The sequence below is a fragment of the Thamnophis elegans genome, chromosome 5 (genome assembly GCF_009769535.1).
Source record: "Thamnophis elegans isolate rThaEle1 chromosome 5, rThaEle1.pri, whole genome shotgun sequence".
Lineage (NCBI taxonomy): Eukaryota > Metazoa > Chordata > Lepidosauria > Squamata > Colubridae > Thamnophis > Thamnophis elegans.
Genome location: NC_045545.1, coordinates 61,950,117 through 61,966,516, shown reverse-complemented (window position 1 = coordinate 61,966,516; position 16,400 = coordinate 61,950,117). Strand labels below are relative to the sequence as shown.

Here is a 16,400-nt window from a genome sequence, read left to right as displayed (position 1 = left end):
TTATGAAGCATTTGGACAGAACACATTTTCTGATTAGTCTCTTTTTAAAAAATTAATTGTTTTCTTACATATTTATTGGGCTGTCATTGAGGTTTTAAACATGGTGGCAGTTCAATTATGTTTATTGCAAAAGTGGTTCTATTAGAATCATCAGAACAATTTGACATTTCTTTGATTTGCTCTGTACTAGAGCTTACATTTGACATTTTTTTGTAGACATAAAATATTCTGACTTTCATTGTATTACTCAACTTAGTAATCATTTAGGATTTTATAGAAGAAACCAAAAGCCATAGTATTTTTATGTATTAGTTTTTGTCCCCCCCCCCCCCCATTGATTTGGTTGGTTTCTATTAACAGTGAAGGTGCTAAGGCTGTAGCTGCTCCACGCCCTGACAGACTTGTTAATCGTTTAAAGAGCATTACTTTGGATGATGCCAGTGCTCCTCGTCTAACTGTGCTTCGTCAGCCAAGGGGACCGGATAATACAAAGGTATGTTACAGGAAATTTGCCCATATTTCATAATATTGGAATTTCAGCTTTTATGACAGAATGACTTTATTTCTGATGGCGACATCATTGGAATGGTATAATGAATTTATGAATTTCTTACACTTCCTATTTGAAATGGACGAACATATGCATTGGGTAGGAATAGACAACTTATTAACATTTTAAACTACAATTCTTATAATCGTTTAATATTTAATACTACTCATATATGCGTGAATCACATGACCTGTTCTCTTCACCCCCCCTTTGCTTTAGTGTCAAATGACCTCAGTATTCCTTTGGGTCCCTTGCTAGCCTATTAGTTTTAGGAGTTAAGGTCTGGTGTGAACTACAATTAACTGTATATTGGAAGAGGCTGTTCCTAGTAAAAAGTGCTATAAGCTCTAGGTTTCAAATAAAGCTCAGTACAATCTTTCTGCGTATATCCACAAATGACCATACAAAGTTTTTCTACTAGAGATATAAGTTACTACTTCTCAACCAGTGTTTATTTGCCCCTAATAGACAAATCAGGTTTTAGTCAGAACTTTGCAATGGTTTTAATTTTTTTTATTTGTTTAGCTTTATTTTTAGGAAAAAACTAATTATTTTTTCCCTGGAAATGTATATTTGGGCACCTCAGAGGTTATTAAAAAGGCAATTACTCATGACATTTTTTACAGCAAAAAATAATACACAAAGTAGGACCTGCAAACAGGAATGTGTGGAACATTCTATATTCATTTTTGCTTAATTGTAGAAAATATCAGGTCCACAAATGCGTTGAGGCATTTTAGAAGATAGCATAAACACAAATAAGAGCAAAAAGGGAAAAATGTGAGCTCAGTAGCAAAATGAATATATGTGATGCCTATAGCTGTCTTTACTTTCACTGTTATTTCAACATCCAATTTAAACTCATGATATATTTTGCCATTTACAGGGATTTGGTACAGAGAGAAAGATTCGTCAAGCTGGTGTTATCGACTAACTGGTCTCAAAGCAACTAATATTAGAATAAGGGTGGGGTCTGGTGAAGGGTACTGAATATCCTTGTATTCATCCCTTCCAAAATCTAAGGAGCTATTACACCAGTTTTAACACCTTCCTCATGTTATGTTTAAAAATAAATTTATGAAACAGTTTTAAAATATGCACAGTTGCATCCTGGAGAACCTAAGGTGGCGCCTTATATTAACACATTTTAGAAGCTTTTTGAATGGTGCATTTAAAGCAACTGGTAACTGCAAATCTACTTTGCCTCTTTAAGTAAATATTATAGACAGTTCTATTCGGGAAGACCTTATGAAATTCTGCACTGAAAAGAAATATATCTATATATATCTATATATATATATAGACACAACATGCATATATTTTCTTTAATTCAATTTTGCCAAGGTATTACTATGCCTTTGGTGTCGATTATTTTGTCCTCTCCAAGGCAAGGAAGGCTGATTTTCTCGTCATTTTCATTCAGTTTTGAAGCTCATATGAGGATAGATATACTAACCATATTATATAGAATCCTATATGAGTACTCAGACATTTATTTGATGGCCAAATGTTTTTTAATGTCTCATTTAAATTCAGATCCATTTAGCAAGCAAAATTATCTCTTAGATCTCATTGAACTTATTTTCCAAAGTAGACTACTAGGTTTTTTTCTAATTAACTGCAATTAGCATGCATAGTGCAGAATTTCATAAGGATAAAGTGTGCCATCAGTGTGGTAACTTAAAGATATTTAAAACAATGCACAATTTGCTGCTTACAACACTGCAGCTCCTAAACCCGGTTTATTTTACTGATTTAAAAATAAAAATAAAAATTTGTGCCTGAAGTGAATACATTTTTTTTGCAGCCAACACCCAGTGTACTGTAAAAGAATACTTAGGCTTTCCATAGCTGTATTGAGACTTTCATCAAGGTGAAATAGTTGATGTCTGTGTGCTTTTTTTCCCCCTCCCTTCCTTCCAGGCCCCCCAATCCCCAATCCCTCCCCCCCCCCCCTCAGCCACACTTTATCAAGCAAGCAAACTGAATGATTGGTCTAAGTATTACTTTAACCAAAAAGATCAGGAGTTATTTACTTTGAATAGAGGGCAGTACTGTGTTTTTCCATGTTACCTCTATTCTCAATTTAGGGTTTTTCTTCTCTGGGAGATGCATTATCTTTGTAAAACAAACATTGCTTTCTCCAATTTTTCTGTTAATGGCAAAGAATGGAAATAGAATAAAGTTTTACTGATTTTGAAAATTTGCCTCTGTCTTGTAACTTCTTCATAAACATCTCCCACCCACTTTCCTGTTTGGCCAATTTCTGTGTTTTCAGAAGACATTCTAGATCCTGAATAAAAAACAAGACTTCCCCCATTTTTATGACCAGGCAGTATAACTTGAAAAAAACCTTTTTTAAAAACTTGTAATATTATCCTCAGATAGTATTCCTTTTCTCCATTTTGCACACATGAAGATTAACTGGTCTTAAAATCCCAACTATATTTGCACATGCACTAACATCCGATTAACTGAATATTGGGTCGCATTAAACATGTCTTGGTATCAATTTACAATTCACCCTAAACCAAATATACATTATTTGAACTTTTGACCTATCTATAATCCAAGTTTCTGGCTTGATGATGTTAGCATTAAATATTGAATTCAATAATTCAGTTGGAAGATGTTGTTTATCCTAAATCAAAATAATTCTGGATCTGGCCTGAAGCCAATTTAATAGGATTGTGCTTTTGATTCAGTTCCCGAAAGATACTTTTAAAGTGTGCAGGAACAGGAATTTATTTATTTTATACATCAAATTTAGAAACTGCCCATCTCACAGAATGATCCTGAGCAATGTACAGTTAAAACAATATATCCCACTAGGAGGCAGCTAAAACAGAAAAAATAAAGTTTAAAAGGTGAGGGGAAAAGTGCTGACTAAGATTGTGTGCTTCTCTGAGAAACCCAATTGAGTTGGCAGAGTCAAGTCTTCAGATACTTTCAAAAGGCCAGGAGAATAGAGGCCCACGTCACCTTGGAGAAAATTCCAAAGGGTAGGGGAGAAAGCAGAGTAGGTTCTCTTCCTAGACCCTACCAGTTGAAAGTCTTTAACTGAAAGGGTCTGTAACATCATCTCTCTGCCAGGTGAGACAGGCCAATGTAATAGGGAGAATACAGTTTTGCCTGTCACCTATAAAGGTATATATACAAAAGTATACCCTCTTTGAGTTCTATGGTCTTATGTATCAGGACGTAGTAAAAATCATTTGGGGCTTAGCAATTCTTAGTAAGTAAATGCAACCTTAGATGAATAACAACACATGACATATTACATTATGTCATTTATTTTACATTGAAAAATCCAAGCATTTGGTGAAAATCATTCAGATTTTCAGTCAACAATATAATTAGTCCTCGACTTACAACCACAATTGGACCCCAAATTTCTGTTGATAAGCAAGGCATTTGTTAAATGAATTTTATCGGTTTTACAACCTTTTTTGCCACAGCTATTAAGTGAATCACTGCAGTTGTTAGTAATAAGTGTTAAATGAGCCTGGCTTCCCCATTGACTTTGTTTGTCAGAAGATCACAAAATGTGGTTACATGACCACAGGACACTGCAACCATCATATATACATGCTAGTTGTCAAACATCTAAATTTTGATCACGTGACCATGGAAATGCTGCAATGGTCGTGTGAAAAACAGTCATAAGTCACTATTTTCAGTGCTGTTGTAACTGAATGGTTACTAAACAAACTCTTGTAAGTCAAGGACTACTACAGCACCGTCTACATGTGAAAATACATGCACATTTACATCCCCAATCAACACATCTCTAATCCCAGTACAAGCATTTGTTACATATTTAGTGATAAGTGTATTAAAGGTAGTCTCTGGTCAAGCAACAGTTAATTGGAACTTGAAACTATCATTAAACAATGCAGTCATAAAATATGATGTCATGTGACCACACTGATTCCAGCAATTCTGGTAGTTCCAGTTGCTGACATTGACACATGGTTTTTAGCTGCAATATCACAATCACCATTTGGAACTTCTTGCCAGCTTCCCTGTTGATCTTTCTTGTCGGAAACAGGCAGTGAGGGCTGCAAATGGTAATCACATACCTGGAATGCTGCAATGTAATTGCAAGCAGGTTGCCAAGCACCTGGATTATGAACACGCAACTGCAAGGATCCGGCAATGGTGGCAAGCGTGAGGACCAATCCTAAATCTCATTCAGCACTGCTATAACTGGTTGCTAAATAAGTGGTCCTTCCACAAAGACTACCCGTACACAACCAACAAAGCACACCTTTGTCTTCCTCCCTATTCACTGTTGAATTAGCAATAGCAATAGCAGTAGACTTATATACCGCTTCATAGGCCTTTCAGGCCTCTAAGCGGTTTACAGAGAGTCAGCATATTGCCCCCAACAATCTGGGTCCTCATTTTACCCACCTCGGAAGGATGGAAGGCTGAGTCAACCCTGAGCCGGTGAGATTTGAACCGCTGACCTGCTGATCTAGCAGTAGCCTGCAGTGCTGCATTTAACCACTGCGCCACCTTGGCTCAAAAACATTCTGAAATTCAAGCCTCGCTAGTGTTATACACACTGTCACACATTTCTCCATGACCTGAAGGGGGAAAAGCCCCTAAACTGCATACTACGCAAAATAAAGCAACATTCATCTTCCCAAATATTGATCATTGTCCTTTTGTCCCCTTTCAATGTAACATATATAACAAACAAATCCAGCTATAATTTTTACATATATCCTTTTATATATATACCCTAATTGTGATGGAATGTAGTAGTATGGATATTACAAGATTATTAAGGTTCAGTCCAGAGGATTAAGACCACTCAGTCCATATATTTGGTGAGAATGAGGATGAAGTCAGCTCCTCTATAATAGTTCTGATATCGCCTGATGTCAATAATGGAGTGCTGCAGTTTGGCAAGATTCTGTCTAGGTGTGGAACAATAAAGGAATTGCTTGGAATAATCATATGTCTTTCTTGGTTTGGGGGCTGATACCATCTTTCTTTTAGTGCAAAAAAACACTTTTTTCAAATCACGGTATAGGATAAAGTTTTTACACATACATTAAATAAACTTCACAACTATTCCATTATCTTCAATTACAGCATCACAATTTTTAATATTTATGAGTTCTTTTTCATTATTGGTACAAGAAAGATTAGTACTGAAATCATTTATTTCAGTTTCATCTTCAACATTCCCATTGATTTGATTTACTTAAAGTGCCATCAAGTTGATGCTGATTCTTAGTAACCATATAGATATTCTCCAAAAGGATCATGTCAACAGCCTGGTCCTTCAGGGCTTCAAATGGTGCACCCATTGCTACTTGTAACTGAGTCCATCCATCCTCCCGGTTGTCCTCTCTTTCTTGCCACCTTTCCCAATATTATGAATTTCCCGAGAGAGGTAAGTCTTTGAATAATGACTCCAAAGAATAACCTGTAATCCGTGAGGTCCTGCCCCTGGCCTTCACAATGCAACGGTCACTGCCTTATGGTCGTTGACATTTACAAAGATTAAGTCCAATAAGTCCAAAGAATAACCCCATTTGTGCCTTACGGGTTGATATATTTGATACTCCTTGATTTGTTTTCTTAGCTATCCATGCTGTTCTCAGGAGTATTTTCTACTGTTCAAAAGTATCAATAATTATTCTCTTGTTGAAAGCCCAACTTCTAGAGCAGTGTTTTTCAACCACTGTGCCGCGGCACACTAGTGTGCCGTGACATAGTGTAAGGTGTGCCATGGAAAAAACACTTTATATATAGTCAATATAGGCACAGAGTTAATTTTTTAAAACATTTTCTAATGGTGGTGTGCCTCGTGATTTTTTTCATGAAAAAAGTGTGCCTTTGCACAAAAAAGGTTGAAAAACACTGTTCTAGAGTGTCATAGGGAAACCATTCTGGTCTTTGTAGCTATAGACACAGCTATAAAGTATCTTTGCACGAATTCATTGCTATGCTACCAAGGAATAGACTGTAGTGTATTTCATGACTGATAGATCCTTAAGTGTTAATAGCTTATCCCCAAAAAGAGATGCTATCCACCACTTTAGTATCCTCATTGCTAATTCTAAGGCTGGTTGCTGCAGACATTCATTTTCTTGCATCTAGTCTTAGCCCCACTTTTCACTGTGCTCCTTGACTTTTATTATAATTTGAGCAGATCATTAGCATTTTTAGAGACCAGACCATTGTCATTAGAATAAAGCAGGTTATTGATGTTTTTCAAATTTTAAAATTATACTGATCTTTCAATCCAGATTCAATATATATTCTGCATATGGATTGAATAAATAGGGCAGGATTACAAGATCATACCATAGTATACTCTTGTCTTGTGGTTTCCTAAGCACAGAATTGATCCATTTTTCATCTCATTTGCTCATTCTTTCTCTACCATTTCATCTTTTCAGATTCCACGGTTCAATTTTCCATGTGTCATAATCTTCACCAGATGGGTTGCCAATAGCCTTCATTGCATAACATACTGCATAGCCTAGACTACTGGCCTTAGTTGTACCTGTCTGCTATATGGAATATTCCCTGCTAAAGAAAAGGAAATATTACGAGTCAATTTCACCACCTTTCGGCCAGTATACTACAAGCACAAGCAATGCCTAGTTTTAACTCAGGCATCATCACACTTTTCTTTACAACCTAAGAACTGTAACACTATCCGGCAAACGAACACGCTATTGCCAAAATCCCATGAGCTCCGATGTACGTGCGGTGCATTTACACACTCAGAACTCACTCCTCGGACTTTATTGAATTCAGTTTCATGGGCAACGGACTGATCCACAGTAAGATGACTCCATAATCTTTGCATTGTACCTCCAAATGTGATGTTCCGGCCAATTAGGCATTCTAGCCAGGCACGTGGAGCAGCCTGGGGAACTGTGCCATAAGTTCTTGGAAGACAACAGGGGAACCTTTAACCGGAGACCAGAAAAACTTTTTTTCTAAGCCTGTTCTCAGGAATATACCCCTAACTTCTCCAGTTTGGATAGCGAGTCCTAAGCCTTCGTATAGTCAGTGAATTGCTTCAGACCACAGGCGACGATGCTGCCTTTATAAAACCAAAGCCAGACTCCAGCATTCTCCAAGCACAGCTCTCTTCCGAGACGTCCGGCGCCGATTGATGACGTCATCGCTGTGCTACGTCGGAAGGGCGTTCCAGCGACCGCGAAGCCTGGAAGTGAAGTAAGTGGAGGTTCATACTTAACTTGCCAGCCGTTGGGCAGGGAGGGTGGAAGGAGGGAGGGTCCTCTCTTTGAAGTCCTTTCTCTCCAAGTCTGGGGTGGGAGAAAGCGTGGAAACGGCGCACCCCGCTAAGGAGAGACCGCGGTCTCTCGTCGATCCCCACCCGCTGTTGAGAGGCGCTGCCTTGGAAGGTATTTGCTATCCCCAGAGTTGGGTGTGTCAGTTGCTCCCGCTCGAATCCCGTCTCCCTGTCCTCGACGGTGCCCGATGGGCTTGACGCCCCTTCAGGAGAGCCTTTCCTTCCTCTAAGGGCAGGACGTTCAATTCAGCTTCCTGGGGAGGGTGGGGCAAGCGGAAGGGGTGGTGGTGGTCCTGCGAGGGTCATTATTCCTTGACTGGGACCTTAAGGGCTTAGTGTAGCCTTAGCAGCTACCAGGAGCTGGTCGGTAAGGCTGGCTGGTGCTCTGTTTAGTTCACACCACGGCATCAGCCTTCATTAACTATGGTTTATAGAGCAAACTGTAGCTGACATGATTCTCAATAATAAGCTGTGGTTTTACAAGCCATTGTGGCTAGGTTGATAGACAGCCCCAAGGTAAAATACGGTTTACCTTTTAACGTTCCTTGTCTTATTAAGGAAACGGGATTTCCTGTCTGGGTGACAATCCTACAATGTATATGAGATTGATAATTTACACAAGGCTGCTGAAAAAATTTCTTTCTTTGCAGAATATGAATTTGAATCCTTTTGCCATCAGTGCAATCTAATATGTGTATACTGCCCAGAGTCACTTTGGTGAGATGGGCGGTGTAGACGTTATGTTATAATATCTTAGGTTCAATACAAAGTACGCTACTCATTTACATACTTATTTAGTAGGAAGGCTAGCAACGTATTTGGTATCTCTTACGGTTAAGAATTGGGTTCAGATCAATTGTTCATGTTAGCTTTCTGTGTTTAGGTTACATCAAATGACAAAAATATTTTCCCTCGGATGCATATTAAAATTTTGCAAATGCAGTTTTAAAAGCAAATTTGTTTTGATTGAGAGTTTTATGTAAAAGTAACTTGGTATAGTTAATGACAGTCTGATTAGCTTGGGTAGACAGAGGATAATTTATTTTCCTGGACTTCGGATCTGAAGTTAAGACATTATACTAGTGCTAGGTGAGAGAGAGAGAGGAGATAGATAGATAGATAGATAGATAGATAGATAGATAGATAGATAGATAGATAGATAGATAGATAGATAGATAGATAGATAGATAGATAGATAGATAGATAGATAGATAGATGATAGATAGATAGATAGATAGATAGATCTTCATGTGGTAATACCTGGTTAGGGAAGATGGGATTGATTGGATTGAGTAGATGGATGACTTTGATGAAGAGAGAAAGTCCCAAAATCTTGAATAAGGTGGTAGTATATACATGCATAAACAAAAAGAAGCTGTCCCAGAAATTTAGGACAAGTGCTGCCCCCATTTGGAGAACTCTGGAACATCTTGAGGAAATGGGATAAGATCACAGCCCTGGATTTACTGCTGAAATGGTTATCCTAATAGGTTTGCCAGGAGACCTATAGGAAGTATGTGTCATAATATCAAAAGCAGCTTTTGATATTGACCATCCCTTGAATTGATTCAAGTTTGGCATTTGGGACACAATTTTTTTAAAATCCTGCTTTGCAGGATCTGCCCAGGAAGTGACAAGGTACTTCTAACTTCTTCATGAAACTTGTGCCATGTAGTCCTGAGGAATACTGTTCTGCATTCTAAACTTTTAAACATCCACATTAGAAATGGACAATCCCTTAACAATGTGATCCTTATTTTTCTTTGTTTTTCTTTTTGATTGAAGCTTTTTGCTTCCATTCTTCTGCATGATTCTATAAAACAAAAATCTTGCATCCCTGTAAATAAATCATTTTGCATTGAATCTTGATGAGATAATTTGGGGGTGCTACAATACAGCCTGTAGACTGCGTATTTTCCATATTTGTCCTAAAAGAATGGAAGATCTGGATATGTAGATTAATCCTTTTTTTAGTCTAGTCTATCCAGGAAATGTGCCAGTGCCAATTAAGAGAAAGAGAGAGAATAATACAAATTGCAAAGATAAGAGATTAAGAAAATAAGAGCTGAGATGAGATTTTTGTTGTATTTTAAGAGAAGGTGATGATTGCTAAAATTGTTTATACTTGTGATAAAGTGGTCATTGTTACTAATATGATGGGATAAGTCAATTGTGTTTTATTTTCCTAATTGTATTGTTCCTAATTACTTTTTTTTTAAATGTAACATTGAAGTATATTTTATTTATCAAATTTATATGCCACTTCTTTTCTGCCTCTTTCAAGGCAGTATACATTCTTGTTACATGGGCTATTTTAATGGAGGGTGATTTGTACATAGAATAATATATATTTGTGTTACCAACAGGTTCCTGAGGAAGGCAATGACTGAGTACAAACTGGTGGTAGTAGGAGCTGGGGGTGTTGGGAAAAGTGCCCTGACCATCCAGCTTATTCAGAATCACTTCGTAGATGAATATGATCCTACTATTGAGGTAAGGCTTTGAGAGTATTAACATCTTAGCATACTAAATGTGTTTATTTCCTTTTCATTCTGTTTATGGAAGCTGTCCTTGGTACTTAAACATTTTGTTTTATCACTTTTTGCTGTCAATCACTGGTCTCTGATATTTATTTTCACTGCCTTGAAAAATTAATTGGAAGAGACTTGTTAAGGAAGCATGCAGCAGAATATATTGTAGGATCAAAGTAAGGATGAACAATCAAACAGAGAGCCATATTAGGTTTTGATGTTATAAGCCAAAAGAAGCTGAAGTGATGTAAAATAAAACATAATGGGGGGAAATTAAATATGAATATGATGTTTAATTAGATTACTGAATTTTTTAAATTTAAGATATTATGGCTCTCTACCCTTTTATAATTTCAAGAATAGTTTTGCTCATTAATATTGAATGATTGCATATTTACTTTTGAAACTGCATTGATTTTCCAAAGGATTCTTACCGCAAACAAGTTGTTATTGATGGAGAGACTTGTTTGCTAGACATCCTGGATACAGCAGGACAGGAAGAATATAGTGCCATGAGGGACCAATATATGAGAACTGGGGAAGGCTTTCTTTGTGTGTTTGCCATTAACAACAGCAAATCATTTGCAGATATAAATCTTTACAGGTAAGTTCTCCTTATCAGTGACAAGAGATAAGATCGAGTGGTACATTGTCAACTAGCCATCATAGTTTTAAAAGCAAGATGATTAGTCAGGCAATGATTAGTGACTGCTGAGATATTTTACTTAATATTGAATATCGGTGCCAAATGCAACTTTGAAAATGTAGTGGATATTAGTTATGGTAGATTAAGAACATCTGGTTCCTGAATGGATTATGTCCCCAACCTTGGTGACCTGGCATAGGTGGGGGCATGTGAGTGGTAAGCGCACATACGTGTGCACAGCTGCATTGGTACAAGTGGGCCTGTACATGCTCCGCTGGTGCTAATGGAGCTTTGTGTGCAAGCTGCACGCATGAAACTCCACTTGTAAGCGGTAGCCACTTGTGTTCATGCACAAAGTTCCACTCATGTAAGTGGAAGGCGCTTGAGCAGAGAGTGCTCACATTCAAAGCTCTATTTCACCCTGAGTGGAGCATGCACGTGCGCTTTCCCGCCACTTGTGCAAGTGGAGCTTCGTGCATGCACTTGCCCATTGTTTGTGCAGCCCGGTTTAGAATAGGGGTTGGATTAGAAAATATTTATATATGAAGTTAATCATAAGGATATCTTTTCAACCTCAGTGTTTTACTAGCATAGTAGCAAGTACATTTGATTTTATTTCTATCCCCTTTTATTGAAAAAATAATGCAATATAATATTAGATTTAATTCCCTCAACAGAGGGTATTCATTTGGCAGAATAATTCCCTCAGGATTGCAAGTCTTTTCATTAGTCAGAGGCAGGTATCAATTTAATCTTGATTGGGCTGTTCATCAGTGACAGCAGAAACAGTGTCAGAAAAAAGCACATAAAGTATTTGTTCACTCTCACATCAACATATCCCATCATATCTTTCCCAAGAAAGATTCATTTTCTTTTTTCCTATTGTATCTTTCCCTAGAGAGCAAATTAAAAGAGTGAAAGATTCAGAAGATGTACCAATGGTATTAGTGGGAAACAAATGTGATTTACCAACAAGAACAGTAGACACCAAACAGGCTCACGAAGTAGCAAAGAGCTATGGCATTCCATTCATTGAGACATCTGCCAAAACAAGACAGGTAATGAATTCTTGTATTTCTGCTCGTATCTTAAGAAAATAGCTAGAGGAGTTGTTAGGTATATGGATAAATCTGATTGAAAAGGAAGACATAACATTAAAAGCTATGGGTAGGAGTAGCCATCTTGTAGGCTATTTCAGTTTTTAATTTCTAAGAGCCACACTGTCTAGTCCTGTTTGCATATTTATGTTAATTACTAATATAGTAGCTGAATTTTGAAGAAGTGCAGTCCATTTCCCTAAATATTTTATTTTACTTAATAAGTTCTTATGCATTTAGGTTTTCTTTACTTTTAATTGTGAATAGCTGTGTAAGAAACAGTTTATGTTTGGGATGCAAAATCCTAGTTCTTTAAAAATAAAGGCAGATTCTTTAATTAAGAACTTTAAATTCAGCACAGAGTTTTTCAGGATGAATATGAGAAAATAAAGTATAGGAAATAATTTACTTGCTTACTACCATATGTTTCTCAACTTTTCAGGGTGTTGAAGATGCTTTTTATACATTGGTTAGAGAAATCCGTCAGTATCGAATGAAAAGGCTCAACAGTAATGAAGATGGGAATCAAGGCTGCATGGGGTTGTCATGTCTTGTGATGTGATGAGGTAGGATTAGATTAGTTGATGGCTTATGTTTGACAAATATGGTACAGCAGTATTTCTCAACTGTGGTAACTTTAAGATCTGTGGACTTCAGCTTCAGAATTCCACAACCAGCAGATTCTGGGAGTTGAAGTCTGCAAATCTTAAAGTCACCAACATTGAGAAACACTGAGGTATGATATAACATTTTTGAACTATTAGATATTTTGAAGACAATTTGAAATGTATTGTATATCTTTTTCTGTTGTCAAACTGATAAGACCCTGGATATGCCTCTACAAAGCTCATTTACATTAAAGGATTTAGCAAAAAGTACTTGGTACTTTCATCATTACTGGTAGAGAATGTTGCTTTATTATGTTGCAGATCAAGTGAAGTTGATGCAATTGGTACCAAGTCTCTGCATTATATTTTATAAACACGAAAGTTCTAGCAGTTTGGATAGAATACTCCTGATGATAAGACATGTGTGCTTGTAAACCTACTGGCCTCTGGAAATTCAGTTGCCTGTACTTTATATTGTCTTGCACCAATTCAGTGTCTGGAAATCAATTAAATGTGTAGGTCTTCTTGTATTTTGGAGCGACATTCTGAGACAAATCTGTGCTAATAATATTTTATTTCTAATAGAACAGAACTAACCAAAGACATTTATCTATTTCAGCTGCCTTTGAATCATCCATCCAAGTTCAAAGTTGAATCTTAATTCCACTGTGTTGCATTTCATGACGATGCCTTGGCCAGTATCATGCAAGTTTCCAATTGATCAATGCTAAAACATTCTATCAGCACCAGAAGATACTGTTTCTGAACATCTACCTCTTTGCTCAGTTGAGCATGCAAAGAAAATCTCATATGTTTTGTGTGGGATATTTCATTTTCTTTTCTGGGTAGGTTCAAACAGAGAAACTTATTATATAGGAACTATAAAGGCCAAGTGCCTTGAAAGAAATAACATCTCATTTTCTGGAAAGAAGGCTGGAATGAATTGTGATCATGCTGTTCCGAAAAAGCCATTGCATAGCATTGTATGGTAACATTATGTTTGATTTCCTGTACACCATTTTAAACCAGGATAATATTTCCTATACTATGTACTTAAATATTCCTATTGTACATTAGGTTAATCACATGTAGTCTAACCTCTTTAATTCTGGCCTTTTTATAACAAAAGTAAAATTATTGGATTATCAAGTGCCTCTTTACAAAGGCAAGCTAGACCTTAAGCCTTATCATGCTGGTTGCAACTCTGGTTCCTAGCTGACCCATCCTGAATGTTTAAAGCTGACTCAGTTCATTGGTCTGTGTTAACCCAGTGTTATCTATGCTTGACTTTATTGTCTTATCCTTTTAGTTGGGCTGTCCAATGAACTGTATATGGAACAGAAGATAATTACTAGCCTTGCGCTTTGTTGTCAGAGTTCCTCACATCATTGGTTGAAAAGCACTTTGAGATTAAGATTCTCCAGAGGAAACAGCAGTCAATTGCTATTTTCCGGTTTTAAATATAATACATTCCATTTATCTTGTGCTTGAAGGTACTGGTGTTTTCATCAGGACCACTTATTAGCTGTGGATACTGTCAACAGCTGTTACTCCATTATCAGTCATAATACATGGCTGTGTGAAGTTTGTGTAGAAAAAAAAATCTGTTTTATCCCAGCTATTTCTGCACTTCTATTTTTAGTTAAACTTATTTACTCCTTTGATACCTTTGCAAAGCACAGTGTCCTTAGGCTTACTAGTGAAGAAATGTATTTAGGGAATCAACTTCATTGGCATTATTTGTTTTGAAAGCTCTCTCCAGGCTACTGCTGTGCAGTGAAACTAGAGGTGAAGAGCTAGGGCAAAATGGAACTAGAGGAGTAGAGGGTGAATTTAATTTTCCTGCTGCTTAATAGTAGGATTAAACCAATACTGTACATTTATTCTTACAAAATATGGAGCTGGATTCCTCAATAGCCTCCATGCCTCTATCATGAAAGAAAAGGAGTTGTGAGTTTTCCTCTCTCTAATGCTGAACAGTAGTTGATTTGGATTGCTATTTATATGACGTATCCAAAATCTGGTCCTGAATCCCTTGTATATGTATCATCTCACTTTCAAGTGAACTGCCTTCACTGAAAGTAGATGCTTAAAATGGTGTTAGGTGATATAAAAGCTGTCTGTGTGATTGTTTTACATATCTGATTGATGTGGTTATGTTTATTGAAGCACAGAAATGAGTTTGTGGTCATTAAGTGGTTTACTGGTTTACAATATTGCCATTTTACTGCATAAATTCTAAGTTGGATAGAAAACCACTATCCAACTTAATCCAAACTGTCTAATCACCAAGTAAGAAAGTTGGCATATTATTTCCTAAATATATAACTTAATGGATCATTTCAGGTATACTTGATCTGAAGCTAATTTCATACAGCATTACATAGAACCAAACAATAACGTGTTGATATGCTTTACTGCTGGCTAATGTGTTAATATTAAACCAAGCATAAGGACCCAATGAGGACCCAGACTGTGGGGGCAATATGCTGACTCTGTAAACGGCTTAGAGAGGGCTGAAAGCCCTATGAAGCGGTATATAAGTCTAACTGCTATTGCTATTGCTAAGCAAAACAGAGCTCATTTTCTGGAGAAACTCATGCCATCTTAGCAATAAATTGATACTGTTTAAAGTCCCTTTGCATGTTGCTCAATGCTACATAGCATTCAGGTTTTTTTTTAGTGTTATTCCTTTGTTCTGTGGTAGATATATGACATATTTACTGGTGAAGATAGGAGTTTTGCTTAATTTCTGTAAGTCGTGTAAATTACAGGAGTACTACTGCAGAACATGGGACTGCCTAAGTAGAAGTACAACAAATTGTTGGGCTTAAAAGAATTATTGAGAAATCACACTTCTTGATTAGCATTTGCAGTTTGGAAATTGTAATTACAGGAGCCTGAATATAAAATGTCATTTTTGGCTCAGTGTTCTGCATGTTTGTCAATGAATCTGAGAAGCACATAGTAATATATTGGTAATTTTTCCATCTGAGGTTCACTTGTATTAAATGATGTTTCATCACGAGTGAGACATAGGTTAATTAAGAAGCAGTTTGTAGAATGAAGTAGGTAAAATCAGCTAATTTGGGTGACGGAAGCAATTTACAAGCACCAGTTTGCTTCAGTGTGTAAAAAAACATTTAATTAAAAGTTGGTAACATTTGTAATTCTTGTCTTCTTTAATTCTTGAAATTTCCTCCACTTACCATACATTTGTATTATAGGCAGATGATGTTGTAGTGGCTAACCTGGGCCACAACAATACATTATTCATGAGTGGTCGTCTATCTTCTCCAGATCACTGTTTGTCTTTTTCTTTAGTGCTAAGTAAAAAATGAATTCAGTGGAGAACATTTGAAAAAACACAGCAGTGACAAATATGAAGCCTAAATCTCATGTACGCATAGTCCTTGACTTATAGCCACAATTGAGCCCAAAATTTCTATTGCTAAGCAAGGCAGTTAAGAGAGTCATAAAGTCACTTTTTTCAGTTCCAGTGTAACTTTGAACAGTCACTTACAACCAGTCACTAAATGAATGGTTGTAAATTGAGGACTATCTATATTATGAAATTTAAGAAAGCAAGCACACAGATTATTTATATAGAATTGTTGCTCACAAATTATCATGAACAGATGTATAACTAAAATAAATGCATAGTCTTGAATAAGAGT

At 36.7% G+C, this 16,400-nt stretch overlaps 3 protein-coding genes and 1 long non-coding RNA gene across 7 annotated transcripts in view; 3 read left to right on the top strand and 1 right to left on the bottom strand.

Annotated features, from left to right (window-relative positions):
- CSDE1 (cold shock domain containing E1) overlaps positions 1–2,298 on the top strand; it is a 36,877-nt gene extending 34,579 nt beyond the window's left edge. For all 3 annotated transcript variants that reach the window (XM_032217354.1, XM_032217353.1, XM_032217352.1), the window contains 2 exons: positions 361–493; positions 1,437–2,298. In XM_032217354.1, the coding sequence (XP_032073245.1) occupies positions 361–493; positions 1,437–1,484 (181 nt within the window). In that variant the 3' untranslated portion in view covers positions 1,485–2,298. The remainder of the gene's footprint in view (positions 1–360; positions 494–1,436) is intronic.
- Positions 2,299–5,563: 3,265 nt separating this feature from the next.
- Positions 5,564–6,228, bottom strand: LOC116509758. The gene is made up of 2 exons (XR_004255531.1): positions 6,098–6,228; positions 5,564–5,993 (listed from the first exon to the last, which is right to left on the bottom strand). It is a non-coding gene; the product is annotated as an uncharacterized LOC116509758 (long non-coding RNA).
- Positions 6,229–6,440: 212 nt separating this feature from the next.
- Positions 6,441–15,893, top strand: NRAS (NRAS proto-oncogene, GTPase). 2 transcript variants are annotated; one of them, XM_032218224.1, is made up of 6 exons: positions 6,441–7,762; positions 10,208–10,334; positions 10,798–10,976; positions 11,917–12,076; positions 12,558–12,681; positions 13,343–15,893. In XM_032218224.1, exons 1-5 carry the CDS (start codon positions 7,701–7,703, stop codon positions 12,675–12,677), a joined length of 648 nt encoding a protein of 215 aa, XP_032074115.1. In that variant the 5' UTR covers positions 6,441–7,700; the 3' UTR covers positions 12,678–12,681; positions 13,343–15,893. The 2 variants fall into 2 exon arrangements, with proteins under 2 accessions (XP_032074115.1, XP_032074116.1); XM_032218225.1 differs by lacking the exon at positions 6,441–7,762 and adding an exon at positions 7,779–7,953.
- Positions 13,480–16,400, top strand: part of AMPD1 (adenosine monophosphate deaminase 1) — a 29,523-nt gene continuing 26,602 nt past the window's right edge. The window contains 1 exon segment of the mRNA XM_032218585.1: positions 13,480–13,568. The gene's annotated coding sequence lies outside the window, so the exon portion shown is untranslated.